Source organism: Mandrillus leucophaeus, unplaced genomic scaffold (assembly GCF_000951045.1).
Source record: "Mandrillus leucophaeus isolate KB7577 unplaced genomic scaffold, Mleu.le_1.0 Scaffold731, whole genome shotgun sequence".
Taxonomy (NCBI): Eukaryota; Metazoa; Chordata; class Mammalia; order Primates; family Cercopithecidae; genus Mandrillus; species Mandrillus leucophaeus.
This window is the reverse complement of record NW_012107931.1, coordinates 1,002,913-1,028,511: the sequence shown is the minus strand read 5'-3', so window position 1 is coordinate 1,028,511 and position 25,599 is coordinate 1,002,913. Positions and strand designations below refer to the sequence as shown.

The following is a 25,599-nucleotide window of genomic DNA, read 5'->3' as shown; positions in this document are numbered from 1 at the left end:
GTATCATTAACACTTTAAGTTTCAACTAAATTGAAATTAATTGTTTCATTTGGAGAGATTAGCATTTTTCTATTTCAGTGGCAGAATACTGATGTTTCAAGGGAATATATTTTGAGGATAACAGTCATAATATTAATAGTTGTTGTTATTATATTTAACACTCATTGGGAGCTTCTTGTGTCCCAGGAATCTTGTTAAGTCCTTTAGATGTACTGTTTCATTTAATCCTAAGAACAACCCTGTGAGGAAGATATTATGCCCGTTTTACAGATAAGGAAACTGCCAACTTAGAGATGATTCATAACGCTTCTATGTCACTGAGCTGGTCGTTAGCAGCATGAACACTCAACCCAGGCCCAGGGGACTTGCAACGCCGTGCTCTTAAGCTCTTAACTGATCCACTCTTTCTCTCTCTCTCTCTCTCTCTCTCACAAAATCCAAAACATGATTACCCCATGATGGGGTAGCTAATAAAATGTAGGATTCTATGAAATTTTATTCTGCTGAATTCTCAAGAACCCAGTGTTTCTGGAAAGCTTAGTTGTTCTGTTGAGGTAATGTTCATTGATATTCTAGATATGTTACTTTGTTTTGTTTTTTTGTAGGGGGAAAGACTTTACTAGTTGGAATTACTAAAATTGCTGTAATAAAGTGCTTGCAAAGACTCAATCTGGTTAACAGTAAAGCCATTTGTTTCAGTCATGTCAACAACTTTGGTTTTCATAAGAGTTTTAATGAATCGGGGAATGGAATTTAAGAAAGCAAACAATCCAGGGAAAACTGCTTATTTTTCTAAAATAGCAAAGCAAAAATGGGAACCCTTTCCAGTTTAGTTACAGCAAGTATCTACTGGAGTTTCAAAAATTCTTAGAGTACATGATTTATCATATAGAACAAAACTTGATTAATGAACACGTTTTAAAAGTCTTTTTAGGGTCCTATTATTATTTTAGTTGTTTAGATATAAAAATATTTTATGACATATTCACTGTTAAATTTATAGTGAATTGACATTCAGTGACATTCGTTTTTAAAGTTGTTTATTGAAATATGTAGTCTACCAGAAATAAGTATGGTTATCAACTGCTGAAATCAATTTAATAGTAATTTGGTCTTGTTAGTCTGTTAAAAAGAATTATTGACCTTCAGATGTTTCCACAAAGCCCTTTGTTGCTCATGAATACTATCAAGATGCTATGAATAAAGACTGTGAATATCAATAAGTTTGAAAACATTCCATGCTCATGTTCAGGGTCATATTTTTCCCTGTCTTCTATGTTCCTCTTTATGTCTATAAACCCAAACTTATGTGTTGTGTGTTTTTTCTATGACAATTATTTACTATATGCTCTATGAGGTATAACCTAATGTCGACCGATTTCAACTATGTTTGCCATACTTCAGAAAAAATAGCCACTCATGTATCTATCTGATCAGGAGGTGAACTGATGATGCTGGATGAAATTGAGAACTAATTATCTCATAAACATTCTAAGTGGATATAAGGAATTATGTGCTCAATTGCAACCACTCAGTTATCGAAGCACGGGATCTAAATACCTCAGGGAATGCACAGAAGCATGATGGTTGAAAAGGCTTCAAAGCATTCTCTCAGCCAAAAAGTACAAGAATTGGGGCTCATATCTAGTGCCTTTCTGGACAGTTGGTCACAGAAGCTAGAAACATTGGCACAAGTCCACCATCTGTCACCCCTGTCCAAGACACCAGCACAATTGGAGAGCAGGTGTGGTTCCCTACCCTGTTCTCACCTCATCCCCCCATGCCCAGCAGCTCCCTCCCTGGGACTTTGGACCTCGTGGGAAAAAAATGGAGAAGGAAGGAAAGAAAAATACTTGCACGCCAGAGGGTTTTGTAAATGTTCACAAAGGGATAGGGGTGGGGTAGAATTACATCTACCCAAAGAAGAGCCAAAGAGCTTTCACTTGCTTTCCCTTCTAGGCAGCCAGTAACCAGTAGGCCTTCATTTTATTGTTGCACGTAAAACTCAGGAAGTGATGAGTGAGTTAAGTAACATTCAATTAGAATTTAATCTTTTTTGGTAGAAATGGTGTAAAAGTTTTCAATGAGGACATGCTGATTCCTGGTTGCATGTTCCACAGCCTTTCATGTTCAACAACATCATCTCGCACTTATAGTTAAAAGGTGTCAGACACCTAGCATTGTCTCAGCAGTCTCCTGTGATTCCAGATTCTGTGTGCATCGTACATGCTGGGGCTGGGGGAACACCGATGCTTAATGGGAAAACTAATGACTTGATACAGATCTTATAAAAACTCTGCTATTGGTGGGGGGCATTTAGTTGATTAAGTTTGTAATCTAAGAGAGGAAACTGGGCAGGAAAGACAAGAGTGAGGTGAAGCAGCGCCGTGGACCTGAAGAAGGCTTGAAATTAGAAGCCTTTGGCAAAGGTATGGAACTTTGCCACTTCACATTTTTCAGTGGGTCAGAAATTGTCAAAGATTTTCTCTTTTCTCCAAAGAGAAATGGTGAGGAAGGAGAGACAGTTTTTGTTTGTTTTGGGTGTTTGTTTGTTGTTTGTTTTGGACAAGGTCTCCCTCTGTTTCCCAGAGTGGAGTGCAGTGGTGCAATCACAGCTCACTGCAGCCTAGACATCCCAGGCTCAAGCAATCCAAAAGAGAGACATTTCAAAATTGAACCTGAGACTCATGAGAACCCACAGCTCTCACAGGAACTCAAGAAACGTCTTAGTGAGGGGACTCAATCCTTTACACTCTGAGCTGAAAGGACGGCAGTCAGCCCAGCCAGGAGGTTACCTCAGCATAGACCAAGTAAATAAATAATTTGGTAGAAGCCATTTGAGAGTAAAGGTTACTAGAAAGTCATAAATCAACCAGCATGTCGATGTATAGTTTTGCTAGAATGTAGGAGCAATTAGAAATTTTTAGAAATATTTCTTTAACTGTGCATGATTTGAGGAAGAGGACTATGACCTAACTAACCAGTTACTATTATTATATCAAAAAGAGATTTTAAAAAATATGGTATGAATTTAATGCCAATTCACTTGTTCAGTTTTATGCAGTTAAGTTGTTGTTTTTAGAACATCATGAAAGTTCATTTCATGCCCCAATAAAACTAAACTAAAATGTAATGGGTTACAGCTTTTCCATTTGTTGACTTTTCTCTTTCAAACATCTTTGATTTTCCATCCTTTGAACACACTTTTAAAGAATGCTTTGAATGTCATTCAAGTTACCCGTTTCTCCTGTCCCCTCCGCCACCTGTCTCTAATGCTGTTTCCACAGTGAACCAATCCTAACGGAACCTAATGATACCTATGGGCACGTTTCTTGGTAACACCAGCACCTCTTTGTTACCTGCTTCTAAGTCACGTAATGGCCTTTCTAGCATTGGTTGATTGTTTCTTTTTCATTTCCCCTTAGTCACTCCCACCCATGTCTTATCAAAGGGGAAGGCTGGTGGCTAATGGCCGGTGCATTGTACCACAATTTCATGCTTGTGCTGCATCAAAAATCTAACCTGGCAATCAGTCCCTTCTCTTCCATCTGACATCACGAGCTTCTGCAGTTTCTCACAGCCATTGGCCATGAAAGTTCAGCTCAAGAAGTCATCACAACTACCTTCATTTATAACCTGTTGTTGACCTAAAACCTAATGCATGTCAGTGCTCTTCTCTTTTTCTTCTTTCATATGTCAGAAGAATGAAAGAGCTTAATTAAAATGGTTTAATTTTTTTCCCAAATTGCATTTGCAAGTTTTAATATGTCTGTAACATTTGTATAGTATATCATTATCCGTATCAAACATTTAACCCTCCTCCTTTTCTTTTCTTTTTTTTTTGGGGGGGGGCGGGGAAGGAGTCTCGCTATGTCGCTGGAGTGCGGTGGCGTGAACTCGGCTCACTGCAACCTATGCCTCCCGGCTGGGTTCAAGCAGTTCTCATGCCTCAGCCACCTGAGTGGCTGGGATTACAGGCATGCACCACCTTGCCCGGCTAATTTTTATATTTTTAGTGGAGACGAGGTTTTGCCGTGTTGGCCAAGCTGGTCTCAAATTCCCGACCTCAACTGATCCACCGCCTCGGCCTCTCAAAGTGCTGGGATTACAGGCATGAGCCACCGCACCCGGCCTACCCCTGCTTTTTAAAGTCATAGCCATGATACCCAGGGATTTTTCCCTCACATGGTCCTGGTGTCTACTGACATTAGCTTGTCAATTTCAAACTTTCCAAAACAAATGGACCTCCCATACAAATGGGAAGGTTGCAGTTTCATCTCATTTTTGTTTAGGGTTTTGCCTGATTAAGCAATTGGGATGTTTTTAGATATTCACACTATCTTATTTAGTGTGAAGTTGCAAATCTGATTTTTAACAGGGAGAGAAGGAAGAGGTAGGGCTGTCAATTTGCATTCCCCTAAGACCAAGTACTACCAGTGGGCTACAGGTTGCCCAGATAAAGTACATTTAATTTTAAAGTAACATTGCAAACTCTCCCAGTGGAATTGACAGCATCCTTGGAACTTCATTTCACACTTTCCTGACTTGGGAATGGTTATTTTGAGTAGCACCTCCTATTAACCTAACTCTTAATGCCTGGGCAGAAGGTTAAATATCTCACTTATCTACACGTTCAGTCTCCATGAACAGCTACTTCATTCACAGCCCTTCAAGGGTTTATCAAAATTCCCCCATGTTTAACATTCCAGAGAGAACATCCAGGTTGTTGGCTCTTGAGACTCACCATTGGTTCACTCATCGAGGCTGATGACTGTGACAAATATAATGTTAAAACAAAAAATGTGATAAGATATATTCTGTTAAAGAAAATGCATTTTGAATTAACTGTAAAAATACTAAGTTCCGTGATAGCCCGATCTGAGTACCCAGTTCATAGAATCAAAAAATGAGAAAAGATTTCATCATTGTGATTATAGTCATCATGTGGTGTAAGTTACTAAGAACTTCTGGTGCACTAAATGTTTTACGAGCAACCATACTCCCATATTAAGGGCATGCTGTACTCCTTTACATTCTCACAGTCAAGAGATGCAGGATTTTCAAAAGGCCCTGTGCATTTTGAAACTTTAGCAAGGTAGGTGATAGATTGATTTCATGTAACAATAAAATAAATGTCTTAAAATTTCAGGATCTCTGACAATAGAAGATAAGTGGTATCTTAGAGTTGGCATAATTGAAGTCCTTAGCTGTAAGAGGAAAATTTACTGCTCATTATCTAAAGCTGCCATTGATCTTAGGGAAACAAGCAAAAAGGCACATGATCACTTGTGAACAAGGATGTGCATTTCATATTATTGAGAGTCATAGAAACAGAAAACCCAGTCATCTAAGAGTAGCAGATGGTTATATGACCTTTAAGGCATCTATAAAATGGAGCATGTAAAAACATATTGCAAAATGTAATTGGTAATAATTAAAGATATAGGAGAAATGGTCATAGTTAGTTAAGTTTTAAAGATGATAAAACTACATAAACAATATGGCACAGATGTGTTTTACAATGAATAGGCATAAATAAGAAAAAGACTAGAAGGAAATGTACTACTACAGTAATAACTGTGGCTTGATTAAAAGTTATTTTATACTCTTGTTTTCCTAAGTTTCCTAAAAACTTTACTATGTATTTGCATATGTGTCTATGTACATATAGGTAAGTATATACGTATATCTGTACATCATGTATACGGTATGTTTATATGTGTACATCACAACCAGAAAAATAAATGTTTACGTTGTAAATTATTTTTCTCTGAGAACTAAGGTTTAAAGCTCAAAGCTTGTAAACTGCCCTAGGGCTTTCTGATGATCCTTTGTGGATCTCGATAGGTAGCTTGATCTATACGAAATCCTGGAGAAAAAAAAAATAGACCAACATGAAAAAATGAGACAAGAAACTGTCCTGTGGCCATATCACCCTCTGTGGAGTGCCCAGAGTGACGGGTGTCAGCAGTTGGCTTTGACATCATCAGGGCTAGATGTAGGTAATGAAGTGTGATTTCAGGAGAGGGCCTCCTCCCTGTCAAAGGAGGAGTGTGTGTGTGTGTGTGTGTGTAAGAGAGGGAGAAAGAGAAGTAACCTAGGCCTGCAAATGCCATACAGACTATGAGGAGTAGAGAAAAAGAATCCTGTCCATAAAGCAAAAGCAGAGCTTGTGAAATTGTCAGATACCAAAAGAATTTAGAACTGCTGCATTAGCTTTTCTCTTGATCTTCTTTATCCAGATGAAAAACCTGTTTGATCAGGATATCCTTATCAGTCATTGGTTCTGGCCTTCATAATACGATTTCAAATAAAGTAACAAAAGTAATAAAAACACATTTCTCAAAAAAAAACCACATTAATCAAATTAAAGGTATATTTTAAGAGATACATTTTGTTGATAAAGACATAGTAATTCTTCCAATAAGTTTTTTTTTTTAGAAGTAGATATTTTTAAACAGAAATATTTGGTTCAATTGTTGTTGTGAAAATAAATCCTTCTTTTATTGCCATCCTCATATATAAGCCAGTATTTTAATGGTAAAAACTGTGCTGAGGAAAACACATACGTGTATTTACCGTAGCATATACTTTCAAACAAGTATGTCAGCTTTTTAATGGTCTGGGCCATGATGCCGAACTTGGGGAGAAAAGAAACAGAGCAACTTGCCCTTCATCTGGTAAATCCAGGCAGCAGGGCGTTAGGAAGCCAGAGCCGCTGACTTCAGGGGGCAGTTGTGGAGGGAACCGAAGCTGCCCCAGGACTCGTTACCCCCAGCGTGTGTGTCAGGCCCAGGAGGAGTTGAGCTTGGCCATCTCCTCTAGCCCTGACATGTTCAAATCTAGGCGTTAGGATCTGAGGGTGAGGTTGGAAGACTCCCACATCAACAGAAGCTGGGATGCTATCAGCAACTCAGAACCGAAACCTCTGCAAGTGTCAGGCTCTTCCGGTGATTTGTTGCACATTAAGTTTGTCCGGCAAGGTGTTCACCTGGCCCTGGAGAAGGACATGAAAGGTGGACATCTGCGGCCATCAACGCCACCCCCTTGTGATCCCCCTTTCTTCTCCCTCCTGTGATGCCCCACTGTGAGGAGTATCCTTCCCATCCACAGTGAAACAGATCTCCAGATTGCCCAGGAAGTTGTTGGAAGGATTGCACATTCGCTTCTCCCTTTATTGTTTACTCCTTCTGGAAGAAAGAGCCTGTGTTTTTAGCTTTTATTTTATTTTATTTCTCTTATTTCCTGGAATCAAGCATTGAGCTTAGTAGGTGCTCAGTACAGCACTGATGACTAAGCAAAAATAATCCAGGCAAGAAAATAACTATCACCACCGCCCACCCCCTCTAGCAATTTCAGCAGATTCTGACATAAGTAGTGTGAAGTTGGATCCCCCAGGCAATAACCTAGAAGCCCGTCCAACGAGCTGCCCTCATCTCCAATTCCATGGGGTTAGGAACTGCATTCCTCCTCTGGGCTGATTTCCATTCCACAGGGGCCCAGTGCCCTGGTCTTGGTGAGCCCTCAGGGACCCACAGGCTAATACTTTCTCTTCCTGGTTCCTTTGACTGTGTTCCTGCTTTCAAAAATCTAAGCAAAGTGTGTGCATTAGAAACCCTTCATTCTCTTTCATCAAAGGAACCTGGCGGTTTCTGCATTTGTTTAAAACAAAAAAGTAAATCATGAACTTTTACTTGACTACATAGATCAAAGATTCTCTTGAAAGTCCAACTGATCTCAAGTTATTCTTAATTATTTATATTTCTAGATCTGAATAAAAGGCTGCAAAACACCCCAAAAGTTTTCTGTTTACGTTATCAACCCTCAGCACCAAGGCAGCCATGAAGTGCTTTTTGTTCTTTTCTCCCTTAATGGCCACATGACCAGGAAGGTGGTCTTAACATGCCATCGATCATATCTGAGTGGCAAATGCAGCGCTGGCCCGGCCAGCCCAGAGCATATCGCTGTGAGCCGCAGTGACACACATTCATTTCCGTTGGAGGCAGCCCTAGGGAGTCCGGCGGCCCTGCAGTTGTATTTCATCTCTTTGAACTGTGTGGCCTCCCCTATAATTCAGGAAATGAGTTTACTCTATCTGTGACAAGCATCATGTTCACACAGTTTTGGGAGCGGCCAGCGTGGTGCAGGGCTGTATGGGAATGGAGGTGGCAGGCGTTTGCCAACCCTGGGGAGTACACCGACGGTACTTCCTCTCCCACTGCCGAGTGCTCCACTTGACTGTGACTCTCAGCACACCTGTTGCCTGAGAAAGTGTGCTTTATCCCCATGTGCTGGAAATCTCTGGCTGTAATCTAACATGATATGAGTGAGTCAGTTTCTTAGACAGCGTGCTTCTTGAAACAGCAAGGCCTCTCAGTTGATCACCCCTCAGCGCCCCTGGAGCTGTAGAGTTGATGCGTCTTTTGACCATGCCTTTTTTTTTTTTTTTTTTTTGGTGGTAAACTTTGGCACGTCTTTTGGTTATTATTAAACTAGCATTCATTTGGTGTGCATAATCTCTGCTGGACCAGGTTAAAACAAGTGCAGATTGTTACGGGAAGAGGGCTCTGGTCAGCGCAGAGTGTGCACACACTCGGATCAAGGAAAGGAATGCCAGAGCCAGCCCAGCATCAAAATACACTGCAAGTTGGTGGTGAGCTTTTGTTATTTTGCATGTGGTTAACCATCTCAGAGGTCATAAAGCGAGGCCTCTGTCCTCCGGTGCAGCAGCTAGGTTTATAGAGTATTTCCAGATTGTTTATTCTGGCCCAGAGCCAGGGCTACATGGTTTTTCCATTATGCATGTTTGACAGATGAAGAGAGGTGGGAAGGGAGACTCCCAGGAACAGGTCTGATTTCCTTTTTATTTACATTAAAGGGACTTTTAGGAGTACTGAAGATTATGAACCAGTCCAAACATAATGTCAATGCAGCAGAGGTAGAAGCTGCTATGTTTGCAAAAATGTTCAGATCTTGGGCAGTAAAACAAAATCAAAGCAAAATCTTGGGCAGTAAGCACATCGTGCTTGTCACTGCCCAGTCTTGCATGCAGACAGGTTACTGGCGAATGATATTTATCATCACATCCAGAAGTTAAGTCCCCAGTGTTTGTTTGGCAGGGCATTGGGAGGAGCCCCTGAGTTGGCAAACCAGAATCTGTGTGCAGTCCACTGACATATGCATTCCATGCAGATGGGTGTGCCTGGTGCCGGGCAGAGATGTTTCCAAGGTCCCAGTAGAACTTTTCCCCTGCAGCCTTTTCACTGGGACACCAGCTTTCTGTGGATACTCCTGAAAGCCTGGGCTAAGTTCTTCCACCAGGAAGTGTTCAAGACTGACCAAAGAGCCGCAGTTCACAAGCAAAGTCCTTGGCACATAGGCCAAATGAATGTGATTGAATGAATGTTTTCCTTCTAAATAAAACACTTTCATTTTGCTAATAGAGAAGCATCATTAAAAAGTACCAAAAGTGATGGCAAGTTAAGTAACTGACCAGCATTCATACATCAAAGTCAGGTCACACACATAAATGTCTTTTTACCCAACAGTGTTTGAATCTTTAGTTAATGGCTGGGGTAAATAACACACCCAGCACAAATTCATGAGCTGCAAGGTGGTGGCTTCTCCATAGCTATTTGTGTTTGTGGTGAACCTTCCTTATCATGGCATGTCTTAAGCTTGGCTAAGTATTTGCAAGCGTTCTGTCACCATAACATAGTGTTCTTCAACAGAGTGGCTAAGAAAAGCAAGCACCACTACCTCTCCAGAGCAACCTGTGATCCAAACCTTCTCTATCAGCCTACCGTCCAGAAATTCGATTTCCAGAAATGGAAAGTTTGCTCAGGAAGGACCCTCAACTAAGGAAGGAATGTAGCTAAAAAACGAAGTATGCATAGTCAGCACTGAAAGTTGCCCTTTGGGTTAATCCAGTCTTGCAGATGGATTTAAAATACAGGTTTCAAATCAACAAACATTTATGGAGGGTGGTTAGGTGCCAGGCATGGAGCTGGACACTGGGGAACTAAAAATGAAAAAGACACAGTCCCTCTTAGTGTGAAAACATTTTTGCTGGCTTGCAAGTTTTTCACCAGATCCTCCCAGACTTACCAAAGCATTCCCCTCATCTTAGAACACTCAAGCCCTTCTTTTCAACAGATTCCCTGAATGCCAGAATACACACAGGGCAAGGAGAAGTGGGTGGTTATAGATTTCCACTCAATTTGGAAATTAACAGCCTGTGGTGTAGCAAAAAGGTGCAAGGTTGAGAATCAGAAAGCCCACCTTCCAGTCCTCGGACTGAAACGTCCTGGCCGTACAGCCTTGAGCCGGTCTTGTGACCTCTGGGACCCTTGGTATCTGTAAGTAAAAGGGGTTGCTGGGAAGATTGAGCAAGGTAGTGAGGGGCGATGTGAAAGCGCATTAATCCACAGAGCCCTACGAAAATGAGAGGCATGTGCTTCTCCACAGGAGTTGCCTGAGAAGTTGCACTGTTGCGGCCACTATTTGTAAAGTTTTAACCATACAGAAAGCAGCCCCCTCCTGGCCTCATGCCACGTTTTATTCTCTGCCACCACTGGGTGGCCAACTACAGATTTTTATGTCATTGGGGCCAGCTGTAAGAAGAATCTCCACTCAGGACCGTAACTTCTCTGTAGGGTCCCTGCCACTCCTTCCCCAGGGACAGCGCAGAGCCTGGAAGTCCGTCCCCCTGTGGCCTGCCTCTATGGCTGATTGGACATGTGTATAAAGAAAAAACAATCTCTATTGTGTTCTTTAAATAGAAGGGTTAAAGGTTGTTTTTTTACTTTGTTTTCCCTCTTCTGAACATTTCATAGCTCAAAACCAGTGCCTATTTTGAGGAAATTTTCGGTAATTATCATGAAAATAACTAAGGGGATTATTTGACCAATCCCTAAAGGTAATAAGAAAAAGCTTCTTAAAAAAATATGAAAAACATCCTGAAGCCACAGCTTCTTTTTGCCAAAAAGTATTGATGGATTAAAGTAGAGAGGCAGAAAAATGTGCCTTGCCAGCACTATTGGTCCCAAAAGGCAACCAAACCACAGAGTTAAACACTGAAGTGTACAGACCCCAGCCAGATGGGAGGGTAGACTGCTTCTTGCTAAGGACCCAGCATTTGTGGGTCTCTTGGGAATTTCTGTGAAGCTCCTTCAGATACTGCCTTTGTGCCCAGCTGTCTGTCTCCATCTCACAGACACAGCCAAGCCTTCCTCGAATCTGACGGCACCCTCATCCTTCTGATGGTTTCTTTTGTTCCCTCAAGAAGACTGTAGAGAGAAGCACTGTGTTTCCCCAGGTGCTGAGCTGTGGAAATACAAAGATCAATGGGGTATCACTTTTGTCCTGATCACTCTCAGTATAAAAAGCCTCTTTGGGACCGGGTGCGGTGGCTCACACCTGTAATCCCAGCACTTTGGGAGGCTGAGGCGGGCGGATCAGGAGTTCAGGAGATCAAGACCATCCTAGCTAATGTGGTGAAACCCCGTCTCTACTAAAAATACAAAAAAATGTACCAGGCGTGGTGGCGGATGCCTGTCGTCCCAGCTACTTGGAGGCTGAGGCAGGAGAGTGGTGTGAACCCGGGAGGCAGAGCTTGCAGTAAGTAGAGGTAGCGCCACTGCACTCCAGCCTGGATGACAGAGCAAGACTCTGTCTCAAAAAAAAAAAAAAGCCTCTTTGGAAGAACAGCTAAATGAAACCTGGTGGAGATGTTAAGAACAAAATCTAGAGAAAATTTTTTAGGAGGTGGATAGTGCCTCGGAGGCCTCCGAAAAGTTTTGCATTTCTTGGTTGAAACACACACAGAACCTGTACTCTCAGACGTGCACACACAGCACATACAGCAAATCTTCATGATCTTATAGTGAGTATGAAAGACTCAGCTCCATGCAGAGTATTTAAGATAAGCCTATTAAGCCTGGTCTCCCTGGTGAGGATTTCTGACCAAACAGAAGAAATGTTGACTCCAACAAATGAATCAGAGTGAGATGCCCTCTCTGCCCCCATGGTGACAAGCCTTATGAGCAGGCATCTCCCTTAGACTGTGAGCTCCATCCACTCTTCAGCAATGTGGAGGGTTAAGAACCTGGGCTCATTAGTCAGAGTTCCCCACACCCAACTTCTGGCTTCACCACTTCCCGGCTGTGTGAGCCTGGGCAAACTTCTGAATTCCAGCGTCACAGCTACAAATGGTGATAATAAGAGGCCCTAACAGCACTGGGTGTTTTATAAGGATTAAATGTGTGTTTAGATATCTGACAATACTTGGCACAGAGAAAACTCTCAAACTGCCAATTGATGATGATGATGGTGATGATGATGATGTCCCCTTCACTGCAACAGTTCCTGCGCGTGGTGCAGAATAGTTCTTCAACAAATCTTTGCAGAAAGAGGGTAGGAAGATGATATTGGGCACACCAGTGAGGCCTTGATTTTGATGAGAAGCACTTACTCTCTAGGTTTATGAAAGCCTGAATTTTAAAATATTTAAAGAAGCAGCATAAACTCGAATTTCTAGAACAGCCAGGCAGGTAACATAAAAGAACGAACTGGCATTTAGGGTCTAAGGCGAACTGGAGAGCCCTGGCCTGTTTCACGGGGGCAGTCACGCTTGGCTCCAGAAGAATGTAGCCGCCCTTTGAGAAAAGCCAGAAATCCAGCTTTCCATGTGAAATAGACCAAGCCTTACAACAACTGAATCCATTTCTAAAAAAAAAATACCCCACGGGCCAAACAACACATTGCCTGCCAGTCCAATCATGGGCTGCCGCCTTGCCACCCTGCCTTAATGGAAGGAGATCTGTATTTGTCTCTTTCTTTTTAAATGTTTATCAGTGGGCACAAGAGACATGAGCCCCTTGAAGTTACTCTCAGTTCCTGCTAGGATCAGAGAATGCTCATGGAGTGAGGTCTTCACTTCTTCATGGTTAATCCAACATTATGGCCACCTAACGAGGGCTTCTTCCCTCCCCAAGGAATGCAACTAATAAGTATAGATTTTTAAAGCATAATTGTTTTGTGGCTGAAATAACAACAGTCTGAAAAAAAATCCTAACAACTTCCTCTAGAGCTGCTATTATGGCAATCTGGAGAGAGGCTGATTCCATAGTCCATGTAGCTTTGTTTTGTTTGGATGGAAAGTCTGGCATTTTACAAAAATGTGGAACACTTAGCAATGGAATGACTTTTCCATAACACCGATTATCGTACAGCAAGACACACATCCATATGTCTTTGAAATGAGATTTTTAAGAATTCTCTGCTTATTATACAAGACAAACCACCTCTGGTCTTTCCATATGAAGGTGATAGTTTTCTACAGGCTCACGAAAGCTGCCCTGGTTATGGTGCAGTACTTACAGTTAGGGAAAACCTCAACACAGATGGGGACCCAGATTCAAATTCCAGTTTTTTCACTTACCAGCCAGCTGTGTGACCTTGGGTAAGTTTCTGTTTCTCCATCTGCAAAAGAGGGGTCATGATATTCACCTCACAGGGTTATTGAGAATATCAAATAAAATAACATATATAATGATCCAAACTCATAATGGGTGTTCCCCATCAATATTGGTTGAATATGAGTCTCTGTTTCTCCTGGCACAAAATAGCACTCCTGTTTCTGACCGCGACATAACCTTCTGGCAATGTCATTAACCTTATTAAATTTGGCAGCTCTGTGGAAAACAAAAGGTCAAGAAAGCTGTCATTGTTTATACAAACTGTTCATTTTGTTGTCCACAGTGCTATGAAGACTAAAGGGTAGAGGGTTGGATGCTGCCACCCAGGGAGTAACCAGGGAGAAGGGAAGTGGCTGGAACAGAGCCTCAGGAGGACTGGTCTTTACAAGACAGACTGGGAAAGAGGAGGGCATAGAGAAGATGGAAAGGGAGTGATCAGAGAGAGGTGAGGGTGCCAGGAAAACACTGTTGCAGATGCCAGGGGAGGAGAGGGCTTCAAAATGGAGTGTGTGGCCCACAGTGTGATAGGGTCATGCTGAGAGTTGCCCTCTGAGCTATCAATAAGGAAGCAAGAGTAACTGAATGGAGTACAGAAGGAGCAGAAAGCAGGCTTTGGTGAGTTCGGTCATGTATGTAAGCTGAAAATGTTATAACAAATGTAGACAGGGCTTCAAGAACTTGAGCTCTGATGGGGAGGAGAGAGAAAAGATGAAAGAGGGAGGGTACATAAGACAAGGGTTTTTTCAAGAAGGGAAGTGAGTTTTGATGGCAAGGAGCCAGCTGAAAGGGAGAGGTTGACAATGAAGAAGAAGAGGTGGATGAGGGAGAGAAGGAAACTCCAAGGAGGCAGGGTGGGTAGATAAATGAAGCAAGAATTGGATATTAAAGCAAAACTAGAGCTTGGGGAAACATTAGATCTCATAAGAATCTGCCGAACCAGCTGATACTGACCCTCATGTTTAGACAGGGGATTTAGGGAGAGATTAAGAAGAGTAAGGAAGACTGAGGTAATTGAAATACATGTGACAATCTGTTGTTATTGGAGGGGTAATAGGAAAAGCTTCTCCTCCGCCTTCTGAAGCTTTCTTGAAAATGAACTTACAATAGGCAGATTAATAGGAAAAAAAAGTAATAAAATTTATTAATGTGTATGAAACTGAGCATGGTAGCTCACTCCTGTAGTCCCAACTACTCAGGAGGTTGAGAGGAGGATCACTTGAGCCCAGGAGTTTGAGGCTGCAGTGAGCTATATTACACCACTGCACTCTAGCCTGGGCAACAGAGCAAGACCCTACCTGTTAAAAATAAAATGGTACACAGGAGAAAATCATCGGACAGTGGTTACCCCATAACCCAGGGAGGTCCAGCTTTTTCTATACCTTTCTTCATAGGGAAAGGGGAAATGGAGGTTAAATGTGGCAATTTTGAAGAGTAGTAAATGATATTTAAGGGGAATGAATGGGCCCAATGCTCAGAAAGTGGAAAGTAAATAATTCTCTTTGGGAACTGAATGAGACCTGAGAACAGGCAATAGTTTGGGACAACATTCATCTGAGCGCTAAGTGTGGTGTTTAATCTTCAGTCCCTTCCTCTGTGACATGAGTTTTGATCTTCTCTGGTTAATGAAATTTTAGGGGAGGGGACTGAAGGCAATTTTGTTCCTCTTTGGCAGGTCCAATTTCTAGGTAGACAAGGGAACTTCAGAGAACAGCTTCATCCAGCATGTACTAGTCTCCAGTGGCCTTTGATTTGAAATATCAGCATACCAGGGTGCCATATTTGGGGGTCACCCTCACTGGATCCTTAACGATTCAAGAAAGGATCTTTTAAAGCTCTTACCTTATAGCCAAACATGAAAAAGTCCCCCTTCCCTCTTGTCTTAGAAGTCTGTCCTCTCTGTAGAGTGTTCTAGCAAACACAGGGCTCAGCCTCCTCATGCTCTGACTAGCACTATCAAATAGCCAAAGCACTTTCTTCAGGCTAGTAAGGTGACATGCAATTAAAATTTGTTTGGAAAGGCCACCTGGGATCTTATCAAATATCAGCCTTATTAAAGACGTCTCATTACTGTATAGAAGTTGGATAAATTATGTCAATGTAGGGGGCTCTGAGTGGAATCATCAGAGCCAGTGCTTTCCAGTCATAGAGTCGATGGAGTGCACTGGGATTTTGGATGCTGGTTATCACCAGAAGTCTGGCTTTTTCCAAACATGGTAGATCCTAGGTCAGTTTCTGCCTGGGATAAAATGTTTTCTATTAGAAACACATAATTACAAGTTTAAGCTAAATAAAAGCAGCAGGACGTGGTTTTACCTCTCAGCTGGAATTCTCCAAATAGTGGTAGTTGGGGTGGTTTTCATCATTGATTCTGTGAGTATTGGGCTTTCTGATTGGACCCAGAGATGATCAAGCCCAATTTTTTTAACCAGCGCCCTTTTCTTCTCCCAAACTATAAAGCTATTAGCCATTCCCTCCAAAACACTTGCCAGTTTCCTGTGAGATCTGTTGTGAAGTTTGGGTGCCTCAGTCAGCATGAGGAGTAGTAGGCTCTAGGCCTGGACATTGACCATTATGCTCTACCACACTGTGAAGAAAGGTGTGAGAAGCAGTAATAGCCTGCTCACTTGTCCACACCAAGAAACCACACAGCAAAAGCACAGCAGCTGGTTGTCATGAGGAGCCTCCTACCTCTGCCACTTTCTGCCTGCGTGGCCTTGAATGAGTTATAGTCTTGGCCTCAGTTTCCTCATGTGTAAAATGGCTCTTCCATCAAGGGGTTGTTGTGAGGATTAAGTATGATTGTGTACACAAGTGCTTAGCGCAGTGCTTGCTACACATTGGTTCCCATTAACTGTAGCTGTTACTATAAAAATATACCACAAAGCATTAGGCTCAGCCAGAACTGTCACCATCTCGTGCCATATCAGTTAACTAATCATGCAAATATGTCCTGGTTCTTTTCACTTGTACTTGAAGGACACAATATCACATTTTATTGATAGATATAATATTTTACATATGTATAGGATATGTATGATATTTTATTCCATGCATAGAACGTGTAGTGATCAAATCACGGTGTTTAGGGTATCCATCACCTTGAGTATTTATCATTTCTATGTGTTAGGAACATTTCAAGTTTTTTTTTCTAGCTACTTTGAGATATACAATACATGGTTGCTAACTATAGCCACCCTACTCTGCTATGGAGCATGAGAACTTACACCTTCTATCTAACTGTAGTACCCATTAACCAACCTCTCTTCAGTGCCCTCTCCCACCCAGACACCCTTCCCAGCCTCTGGTATCTATCATCCTACTCCCTCCATGTGGTCAACTTCTTTAGCTCCCATATATGAGTGAAAATACATGATCTTTGTCTTTCTGTGCCTGGATTATTTCTTTTAACATAATGACCTCCAGTTCCATCCACGTTGATGCAACTGACATGATTTCTTTCTTTTTTATGAGAGACATCATAAAAAAGTATTATGTATATAATACCACATTTTCTTCATTCATTCATTTGTTATTGATGGACATAGGTTGATTCCATATCTTCACCACTGCAAATAGTACTACAGTAAATACATGAGCATGCGAGTGCAGGTATCCCTTTGATATATTGATTTCATTTCCTTTGGATAGATACATAGTAGAAGGGTTGCTGGATCATGGTAGTTCTATTTTTAGTTTTTTGAGAAATCTCAATACTGTTTACCATAGTGGCTGTTCTAATCGGCATTCCCACCAACAGTGTATAAAAGTTCCCTTTTCTCCACATCCTCACCAGCATCTGTTATTTATTGCCTTTTTAATAATAGCCATTCTAACTAGAGTAACTTGATATCTCATTGTGGTTTTGATTTGCATTTCCTTGATGATTAGTGATGTTGGGTTTTTTCATATACCTCTTGGCCATTTGTATGCTTTATTTTGAGAAATGTCTATTTAGAAGGATATGATGTCACTTTTGACAGAGTTATTTATGTGCTCTGCCCATCCACCAACTCCTCCACCTAGCCATAGAGGAAGGCATTCAGGGAAGAGAGTTTTATTGTCATGAACTAGGAGTAGCCTTATAGTAGTTGACCCAGTCACCTAATTGTAATCAAAGAAAGAAATGTATAAACCCATTATGCTGTAACTTTTAAAGAGTCTTCCCAAAGTTTTTCTGGCCTGAAATTAATAACCATTTATATAGCAAGTCAACTCAGTCCATTATATAGACCAACACTTTGCAAGTGATTGAAGACTAGTATAGAAAGTTACCTTGCTCTAAGTTAAAAATGTGATTGGTATTTCTCAGATAGTTTTGTAATCAGGGTATTTATTGGATTACACTTGCTGTCCATTGTTTTTAGGAAATTACTGTTTCAACCTTATGACAAAGAGCTTTGAGGCTGTGAAATAGAACAGATTTCCAAGTTACCTCTTTACAAGGTTCTAGGCTCCCCTTTGCTTATCCCCTTGGATCCTTTGCCAGGTTGGGCCAAATAATTTAATGAATTTATTTTAAATCGCAGGAGTCTTACGTTTTTGTGTATCAGATAACAAAACCCTACACAATGTATAGTGCTCTCAGAGGAAGGGATTGAAGGAGGCTTTCAATGAGAGAATTATTTTTCCTCTGCCTCTCAATGTTTGAGTTAAAACTCTTTGTTTCTTGTCTGTCTTTCATAAGATTTTTAAATTCTGTTTTAAAAAACACAAAGGAACACCTAACACCTGTGAACAATGACCCGCCCCAGATTAGCTAGAGTTCATATCTTCAGAGAAGACAGATATTATAAAATGTTCTGTTAGGAACCCATTTCAGAAGAGTCTATGCCAAGTTCTTTAACAGAAATTCTAGAATGTTCAATGTGTGTTATGTTTTTAATTTTTAATGAAGACCATGTTATCTATTTACAAGGATCTAGGCTTCCCTGTACAAAGGACCCAACCTGGCAAAGAATTTTCAAAAGAGTCATTTTTAAAAGTAATACCCTTATTCAATGAGGCTGTTGGCCACACAGAGAATTTATTTATTTTTTATTTTAATTAATACCTAATGGGGTACATGAGATGTTTTGATACAGTCATGCAATGCATAATAATCTCATTATGGAGAATGGGGTATCCATCCCCTCAAGCATTTATCCTTTGGATTGCAAACAACCCAGTTATGCTCTTTTAGTTATTTTATTATGATTATGATTATGATTAATTTTAGACAGAGTCTCGCTCTGTCACCAGGCTGGAGTGCAGTGGCGCAATCTCAGCTCACTGCAACCTCTGCCTCCTGAGTTCAAGCAATTCTCCTGCCTCAGTCTCCTGAGTAGGTGGGACTACAGGTGCACACCACCATGCCCAGCTATTTGTATTTTTAGTAGAGACGGGGTTTCACCATGTTGGCCAGGATGGTCTCCATCTCTTGACCTTGTGATCCACCTGCCTCGGCCTCCCAAAGTGCTGGGATTACAGGCATAAGCCACTGTATCCGACTCCTTTAGTTATTTTTAAATGTACAATTAAATTATTGTTGACTATAGTCACCCTGTTGTGCTATCAAATAATAGATCTTATTCATTTTTCTTTTTTTTTGTACCTATAAACCATCCCCACCTGTCCCCTAATCCCCCATTACGCTTCTTAGCGTCTACATAGAGAATTTCTCAAATTCCTTCTTTAGAATTGCTACTGGAGGCTTCAGAAGGTATCTCAAATATCCTAAAAAATGGGAAGTCTGTGCCCTTTTAAATGAGTCTGATTTTGGAAATAGCCATTTGGAAGTATATTTAGTAAATTATATACCTATTCAAATTTGGTGACAAAAATTTTAGTCAAAAACAAGATTATAAAAGAAAACATGAGGGCAAATCTTCATGCCCTTGGATTTGGCAATGGCTTCTTTAATATGACACCAAAAGACAGGCAATAAGAGGAAAATAGATAAAATGGTCTCCATTACAATTGAAAACTTCTATGTGTCAACTTCGGATTTGGCAATGTTTTTTTTTTTTTTTTTAACATGACACCAAAAGTCAGGCAATATGAGAAAAATGGCTAAAATGGTCTTCATTAAAATTACAAACTTTTGTGCATCAAAGAACACTATCAACAGGTGAAAAGACAGCCTATGGAATGGAAGAAAATATTTGTAAATTATATACTTGATATATGTGCAGATTATCAAAAATATATAAATAACTCCTTCAAATCAACAATAAAAACAAACAAAAGCAAACAAAAGAAAAACCCACTTCAAAAATGGGCAAAGGACTTGAATAGACATTTCTGTAAAGAAGATATACTAACAAACAGCATTTGTTGGGCACATGCTTGTCAACAAGCACGTGAAAAGGTCACTAGAAATTAGGGAAACCATTAGCATCAGCATCATTATCAGGAGTCATTAGGGAAATGCAAATCAAAACCACAATGAGATACCACTCCTCACTTACTTGGATGGCCACAATTTTTAAAAGGCAGGAAAATAACAATTGTAAGAGAGAATTTGGAGAAATTGGAACCTTCGCACATTGCTGGTAGGAATGTAAAATGGTGCAAACACAGTGGAAAATAGTTTGGCAGTCCTTCAAAATGTTAAACTTAGAATTACTGCATGACCCAGCAATTCTGCTCCTAGGTATATATATACCCAAAATAAGTGGAAACAGGGACTCAGATACTAGAAGGCAAGTGTTCATTATAATAAACAAAAGATGGAAACAACCCAAGTGTCTCTCCATGGATGAAAGGATAAACAAATTGCATTCTATCTATACAATGGAATGTTACTCAACCTTAAAAGGAATGAAGTTCTGGGCCGGGTGCGGGTGGCTCACACCTGTAATCCCAGCACTTTAGGAGGCCAAGGTGGGCGGATCACCTGAGGGCGGGAGTTCAAGACCAGCCTGACCAACATGGAGAAACCCCATCTCTACTAAAAATACAAAATTAGCCTGGCGTGGTGGCGCATGGCTGTAATCTCAGCTACTCAGGAGGCTGAGGCAGGAGAATCACTTGAACCTGGGAGGCAGAGGTTGCGGTGAGCCGAGATCACGCCATTGCACTCCAGCCTGGGCAACAAGAGCGAAACTCTGTCTCAAAAAAAAAAGGAATGAAGTTCTGATCCACACTACAACATGGATGAACCTTGAAAACATGCTTAGTGAAACAAGCTAGACAAAAAAAGGACAAATATTGTATGATTCCACCTATATGAAGTACTGAGAATAAGCAAATTCATAAAGATAGAACATGGATTAGAGGTTCTATCTAATTGATGGGGTAAGTAGGGTGGGGTAAGGAAAGGAAAGGAATTGGGAGTTATTGTTTAATGGATATCAAGTTTTTGTATAGACTCATGAAAGGATTTTTAAAATAGTGGTGATGGTTGCACAACACTGTAAATATAAATAATGCCACTGAAGTGTATACTTAAAAATAGTTAAAATTGTACACTCTATATATGACATTTTCATGCTATTCAGCAATGAATATAAAATATTATATTTTGTTATTAAGCATTAGCATAAAATTAAGCATATTTTAGTTATACATATTTTACCACAATAAAAAATTTAAAATGTATAACAGTTAAAATTATATTTAGACTGGGTGCAGTGGCTCATGCCTATAATCCCAGCACTTTGGGATGCCAAGGCAGAAGGATCTCTTGATGCCGAGACCAGCCTGGGCAACAGTTTTAGTGAGACCTTGTCTCTACAAAAAATACAAATAAATTTTAAAAATGTGTAAATTATACTTAAGAAATCTGGCAGCCCTTCCTTTCCTTTTCTGGACAAATGCATTGTTGAAATAGTAAAATGGAAATGGATTTTGTATCAAATTAAACTTTATGTCAGTATTTGGAAACTTACAAAAACAAGAGTATTAGAAAGTAGTTAGACAGCTCTTCCATGCCTCCTTCTGAGGGTAAAACCCTTTTCTGGTGTAACAAGAAATAAAAGAGGGAAAATGGGTAGATTCTGCTGTTCAAAAGAGTGTAGAACTCAGAGTTAACAATTGAATTTGGTCCAGTTGCATGGTTCACATCCGATGAAAGGAAATTAGATAGCTTGTGCTTCGTCAACTCACGTTGACATTAATGCTTAGAGTTGGTGAGTCTTTCCAAATATTGTCAGGAACCCTTCTTCCCTTCTAATACTTGGATATGCTGTTGCTTCGTTAGGTGCTACCAGAGTTGTACAGGTAATGTGGGTCCTCGCGGGGATCCCTCCTAAGCTAAAGCATTGCAAACGATGGTTCATGTGCACCCCCGATTCTCTTCCAGAGCACAGGAAGCTTGGAAACATGACTGTGACGGTGAAGAAGACTGTCCCCTCTCCCGAGGCCGTGCAGATCCTCTACCAGCGGATGAGATACGAGTACGAGTTTTACCACTACGTCAAAGAGCAGTTCCACCTGCTGAAGCGCAAGTTTGGACTTAAGTCTCACGTCAGCAAGCCCCCCCTGAGGCCACACTTCTTTATCCCAACTCCACTGGAAACCGAGGAGCCAATCGACGATGAAGAACAGGATGATGAAAAGTGGCTAGAAGATATTTATAAGAGGTGATGTGACTGTGTTGCCTCCATGGCTTTATCTCCCTTTTCCATAAAGTTCTTTGTTTTGGGGAAGTAAAATCCTTAAGGGACTAAATTAATGCTTGGGTGCATTAAAAAGAACAAAACATTCCCACATGTTGGGGTCATTGGGAGATGCCCGGTTTTGCGGGTTTTATTTGTTTAATTTTATTCTGTGTTTTCTCTTGGCTCTTTGGGTCTTTCCCAGGTACACTAGATGGCTCCATCCCAAGGCATCTTGTCATAAAACAGCTTTCCCCCTACCCCATATGATGGGAAAAGGGGGAGAAATATAGCCCCTAGCCTAATAACTTATCATTTGTAAAATGACTTATAAAAATATTACCTCAATGGTAGGAGACATCCAGACTTGTATATTTCAGTAGAAATACAAACCACTTCAGAGACCAGGGAATCTCCTCTGGAAGGATCTAAGAGAAGGTAAGACAGATTAGGACATCAAAAGGGAGGATGGAGCCAGGTGCCATGGCTCAAGCCTGTAATACGAAGCCAAGGTGGGAGGATCACTTGAGCCCAGGAGTTTGAGGTGGCAGTGAGCTGTGATCACACCACTGCACTCCAGCCTGGATGACAGAGTGAGACTCTGTCTCAATTAAATTTTTTTTTTTTAAAGGAGGAGGATCTCCCTGGGTAAGTGGTTTCTACCCGCATGGGTAGAGTTCTGCCTCTGGTCCTTCTCAGGGGGCACTTTCACCAAGAGCAGTGTCGTTATCTCTGGAAGAGCAAGTCAGCTTGTGCCACGTCTCCAACCAATCCCCAGCCTGGAGTACCTTTCAAGGTCAAAATGCATGACCAGCTCCATTGAAACATTCCATTTCGAAGCACCATGCTGACAGATATCAAAGTAGTCTAGCAGGGAAAATAGTTTGTTTGCTGTCTAAGGAAGAATGTAAACAAGACAGATAACTCTGAAGGTCATGTGGCATCAGGGAAAGGGCATGGCTGTATCCTTTGCACCCAATATGAAACATCTTCTCCCAACATTGCTTTAAATGGAAGTTCCAGGAACCAATTTAGCTCAGGCATTTGACTCCCACAGCAGAAGTTCCGAGCCTGACCACAGATGGTGTGTAATCTATCAAACACACCCCTGGCCAAGTTGGATCCTATAGGACCCGGTACTATGTACTATTGTAACTTCTAGTCCCCTAAGAGGTACCTGTTTTCAGTAAAAAGGGGTCCTGAGTTCTGTGCAGGTGACAGAGCTACCCGAGAACTACCTGAATTCTGTGCAGGTAGAGTCCCCTTTCTTATGGGACCTGTGTGCTCCTGAGCACACCTCAACTCTTACTTGAGACATCAAAATAGAAGCAGCAAGAGCTTTTGGGGCAGAGACTGCTTGGCCAGCTTTGTAAGTAAGTGGCTGCCTCCAATGTAATGTAACTAGATGTTGGGCAGTCTCACTGTCCTAAGGTATGTCTTCTTGCCCCCTCCCACTGCCCCTCCCCTGCCACCTATCAACGATGCCTTGGTTCAGTCATTAGAAATCTGTTCCTTTGAGTTCTGAAATATTTTCACCTTAAAGAAATCCTGAAAATGCACATTCTCCTGGGGAGACGATAAACAGCTAGCTGAGAAGCCGAGGTTCAGTGGTGGCAGAAGGAAGGATACTTGCAACAAATTTTGTCTATTTCATATTTGTCCCCTAGAGCCAGCCCTAGCAAATGTGTGAGTTGGGAGTAGTTAATAGTAAACAAGACTCTGACTTTACACAAGCTACACATTTTCTACTTTTCATAAACCACCAAGTCTCTCTAGAATTTTTTCTTCCTTCACTAAAATTGGACAGTAGCCAAGATATAAAGCAAGTCATTTGGAACATGCCGAGTGAGCACTAAAGCTACTTTATCATGAGATGTGTGTTAAGAAGGCTCCAGCCCACAGGAGTCCAGGGAGGGCAGGGACCACAGAGGCACGGAGTCCAGCACTTGGCCGCTCCTGGGCCTTCTTTCTGCCTCAGAGGATGGGGGCAGAGAAGCAATTAAGGGAAATGTTCTTAGAGGAGGAAATATCCTTTGTCCTGTTCAGAGAGACCAGGGCCCTACCATTAGGCATACTTTCAAAAGCAACCTGGAGAACAGCTATCATATTCAAAACCAGTACAAGAACTGCTGCCTGGTACTCTGTGAGTCATTTCTATGAAATTCCATATAAAGAATGATGATTAGTTTACACACTGTGCAATCTCGCAATCTGAAAATAAATTTGAGTTGGCTGTGTTTTCTCTGCTCTTGTCAGAACATTGAGACAATTGGTCGTTCAAAAACATTCATCCTCTTACTGCAAGTTTACCTGGGTACTGTTACCTGTGTGTTCAAAGGCATTTATTTTCAGCAGTGATCATTATAACTTCACAACAAAAAATGGTGATGGATTTACTTACAGGGTCTTAATGTTATTTTGTCCCAACCAACACCCTCTAGGTCCTAAAAGTCAAGGTACTTCATCAGTTTATTTGGCAAACGTGACAACATTTTTTTTGGCCCTGGGCCCAACAGTTTGTACTTCATGAAACATATTGTACATTTTACATAGTTTAATTTAAAAAAATACCTTTTAAGCTAGTTGATCTTTGACTGTCTTATTTATTATAACCTTTCAGCACATTCCAAGGTTTTAGTTACTCAGGAAGGAGTTAATTAAAATGATTTTATTTTGGTCTGATGGATGTTTTTTAAAAGGAAAATTATTATTATGAACCTTCAGCCTACTTTCTTGAGTGCCGTAAAAGTGCTTGTAAATCTTTTTTTTTTTTAAGAAGAAAAAAATGGTGTTTGACATTGATGGAAATTCAAAAATATATATGGAACTGAAACATTAACTTAGCTAAAATAAAAGCAATCTGTGTTTGAGATGAAGCGTTCCTTAACTTATTCATCATGCATATAAATAAATAAATATAAATAAGTTGACATATTTTTTCCATCCTGTTGACAGCTGGAAATAAAAGTGCCTGCAGTTCCTCCCCTCAGCCTTCTTAATTGGCCAAGCTTTTTTCCTCAAGACGGGATTTTGAAAAGCTGTATTTTAAAAAGTATATCAATTTCCATTCTTGTAATTATATGACAGCAAAAAAAGGGGGCTGATAAAATGAACCAGTCATTTACTCATGTTGCTGCGTATTTTAAAAACTAAACAGCTGATTTTATTGGTATTTCCACGGTTGGTTTTGTGTCGGGGTGCTACATCTGAATTGTCCGTCTCTGTCATCCAGCATCTACGGGGCATGTCTACAGTCAGGTAGGAAAGGAAGGATGTGCCCCAATTCTCAGTGTCTATGATGATCTGTTTCCCAGACATGTAGCGCCTCAAAACCTGGACCACTCTAACCTCTCAAGTGAGCAGTCTTGATCCAAACACCCTTCTTCGGAAACTTCACTGCTGTGGTCAAATGGAGCTTACAAAGAGAAACAAACTCTGTGCTTCCTGTGTCTCTGATGTGACTGTGTATTCCAATTATATGTGACTATTCTATAAAAGAATCAGAATGCTGATACTAAAGGAAAGAGAAATCCACTTTGGTAATA

At 40.9% G+C, this 25,599-nt stretch overlaps 1 protein-coding gene across 1 annotated transcript in view; it reads left to right on the top strand.

Annotated features, from left to right (window-relative positions):
• Positions 1 to 24,924, top strand: part of UST (uronyl-2-sulfotransferase) — a 203,694-nt gene extending 178,770 nt beyond the window's left edge. The window contains exon 9 of the mRNA XM_011965667.1: positions 21,760 to 24,924. Within this exon, the coding sequence (XP_011821057.1) occupies positions 21,760 to 22,043 (284 nt within the window). The 3' untranslated portion in view covers positions 22,044 to 24,924. The remainder of the gene's footprint in view (positions 1 to 21,759) is intronic.
• Positions 24,925 to 25,599: the final 675 nt, after the last annotated feature.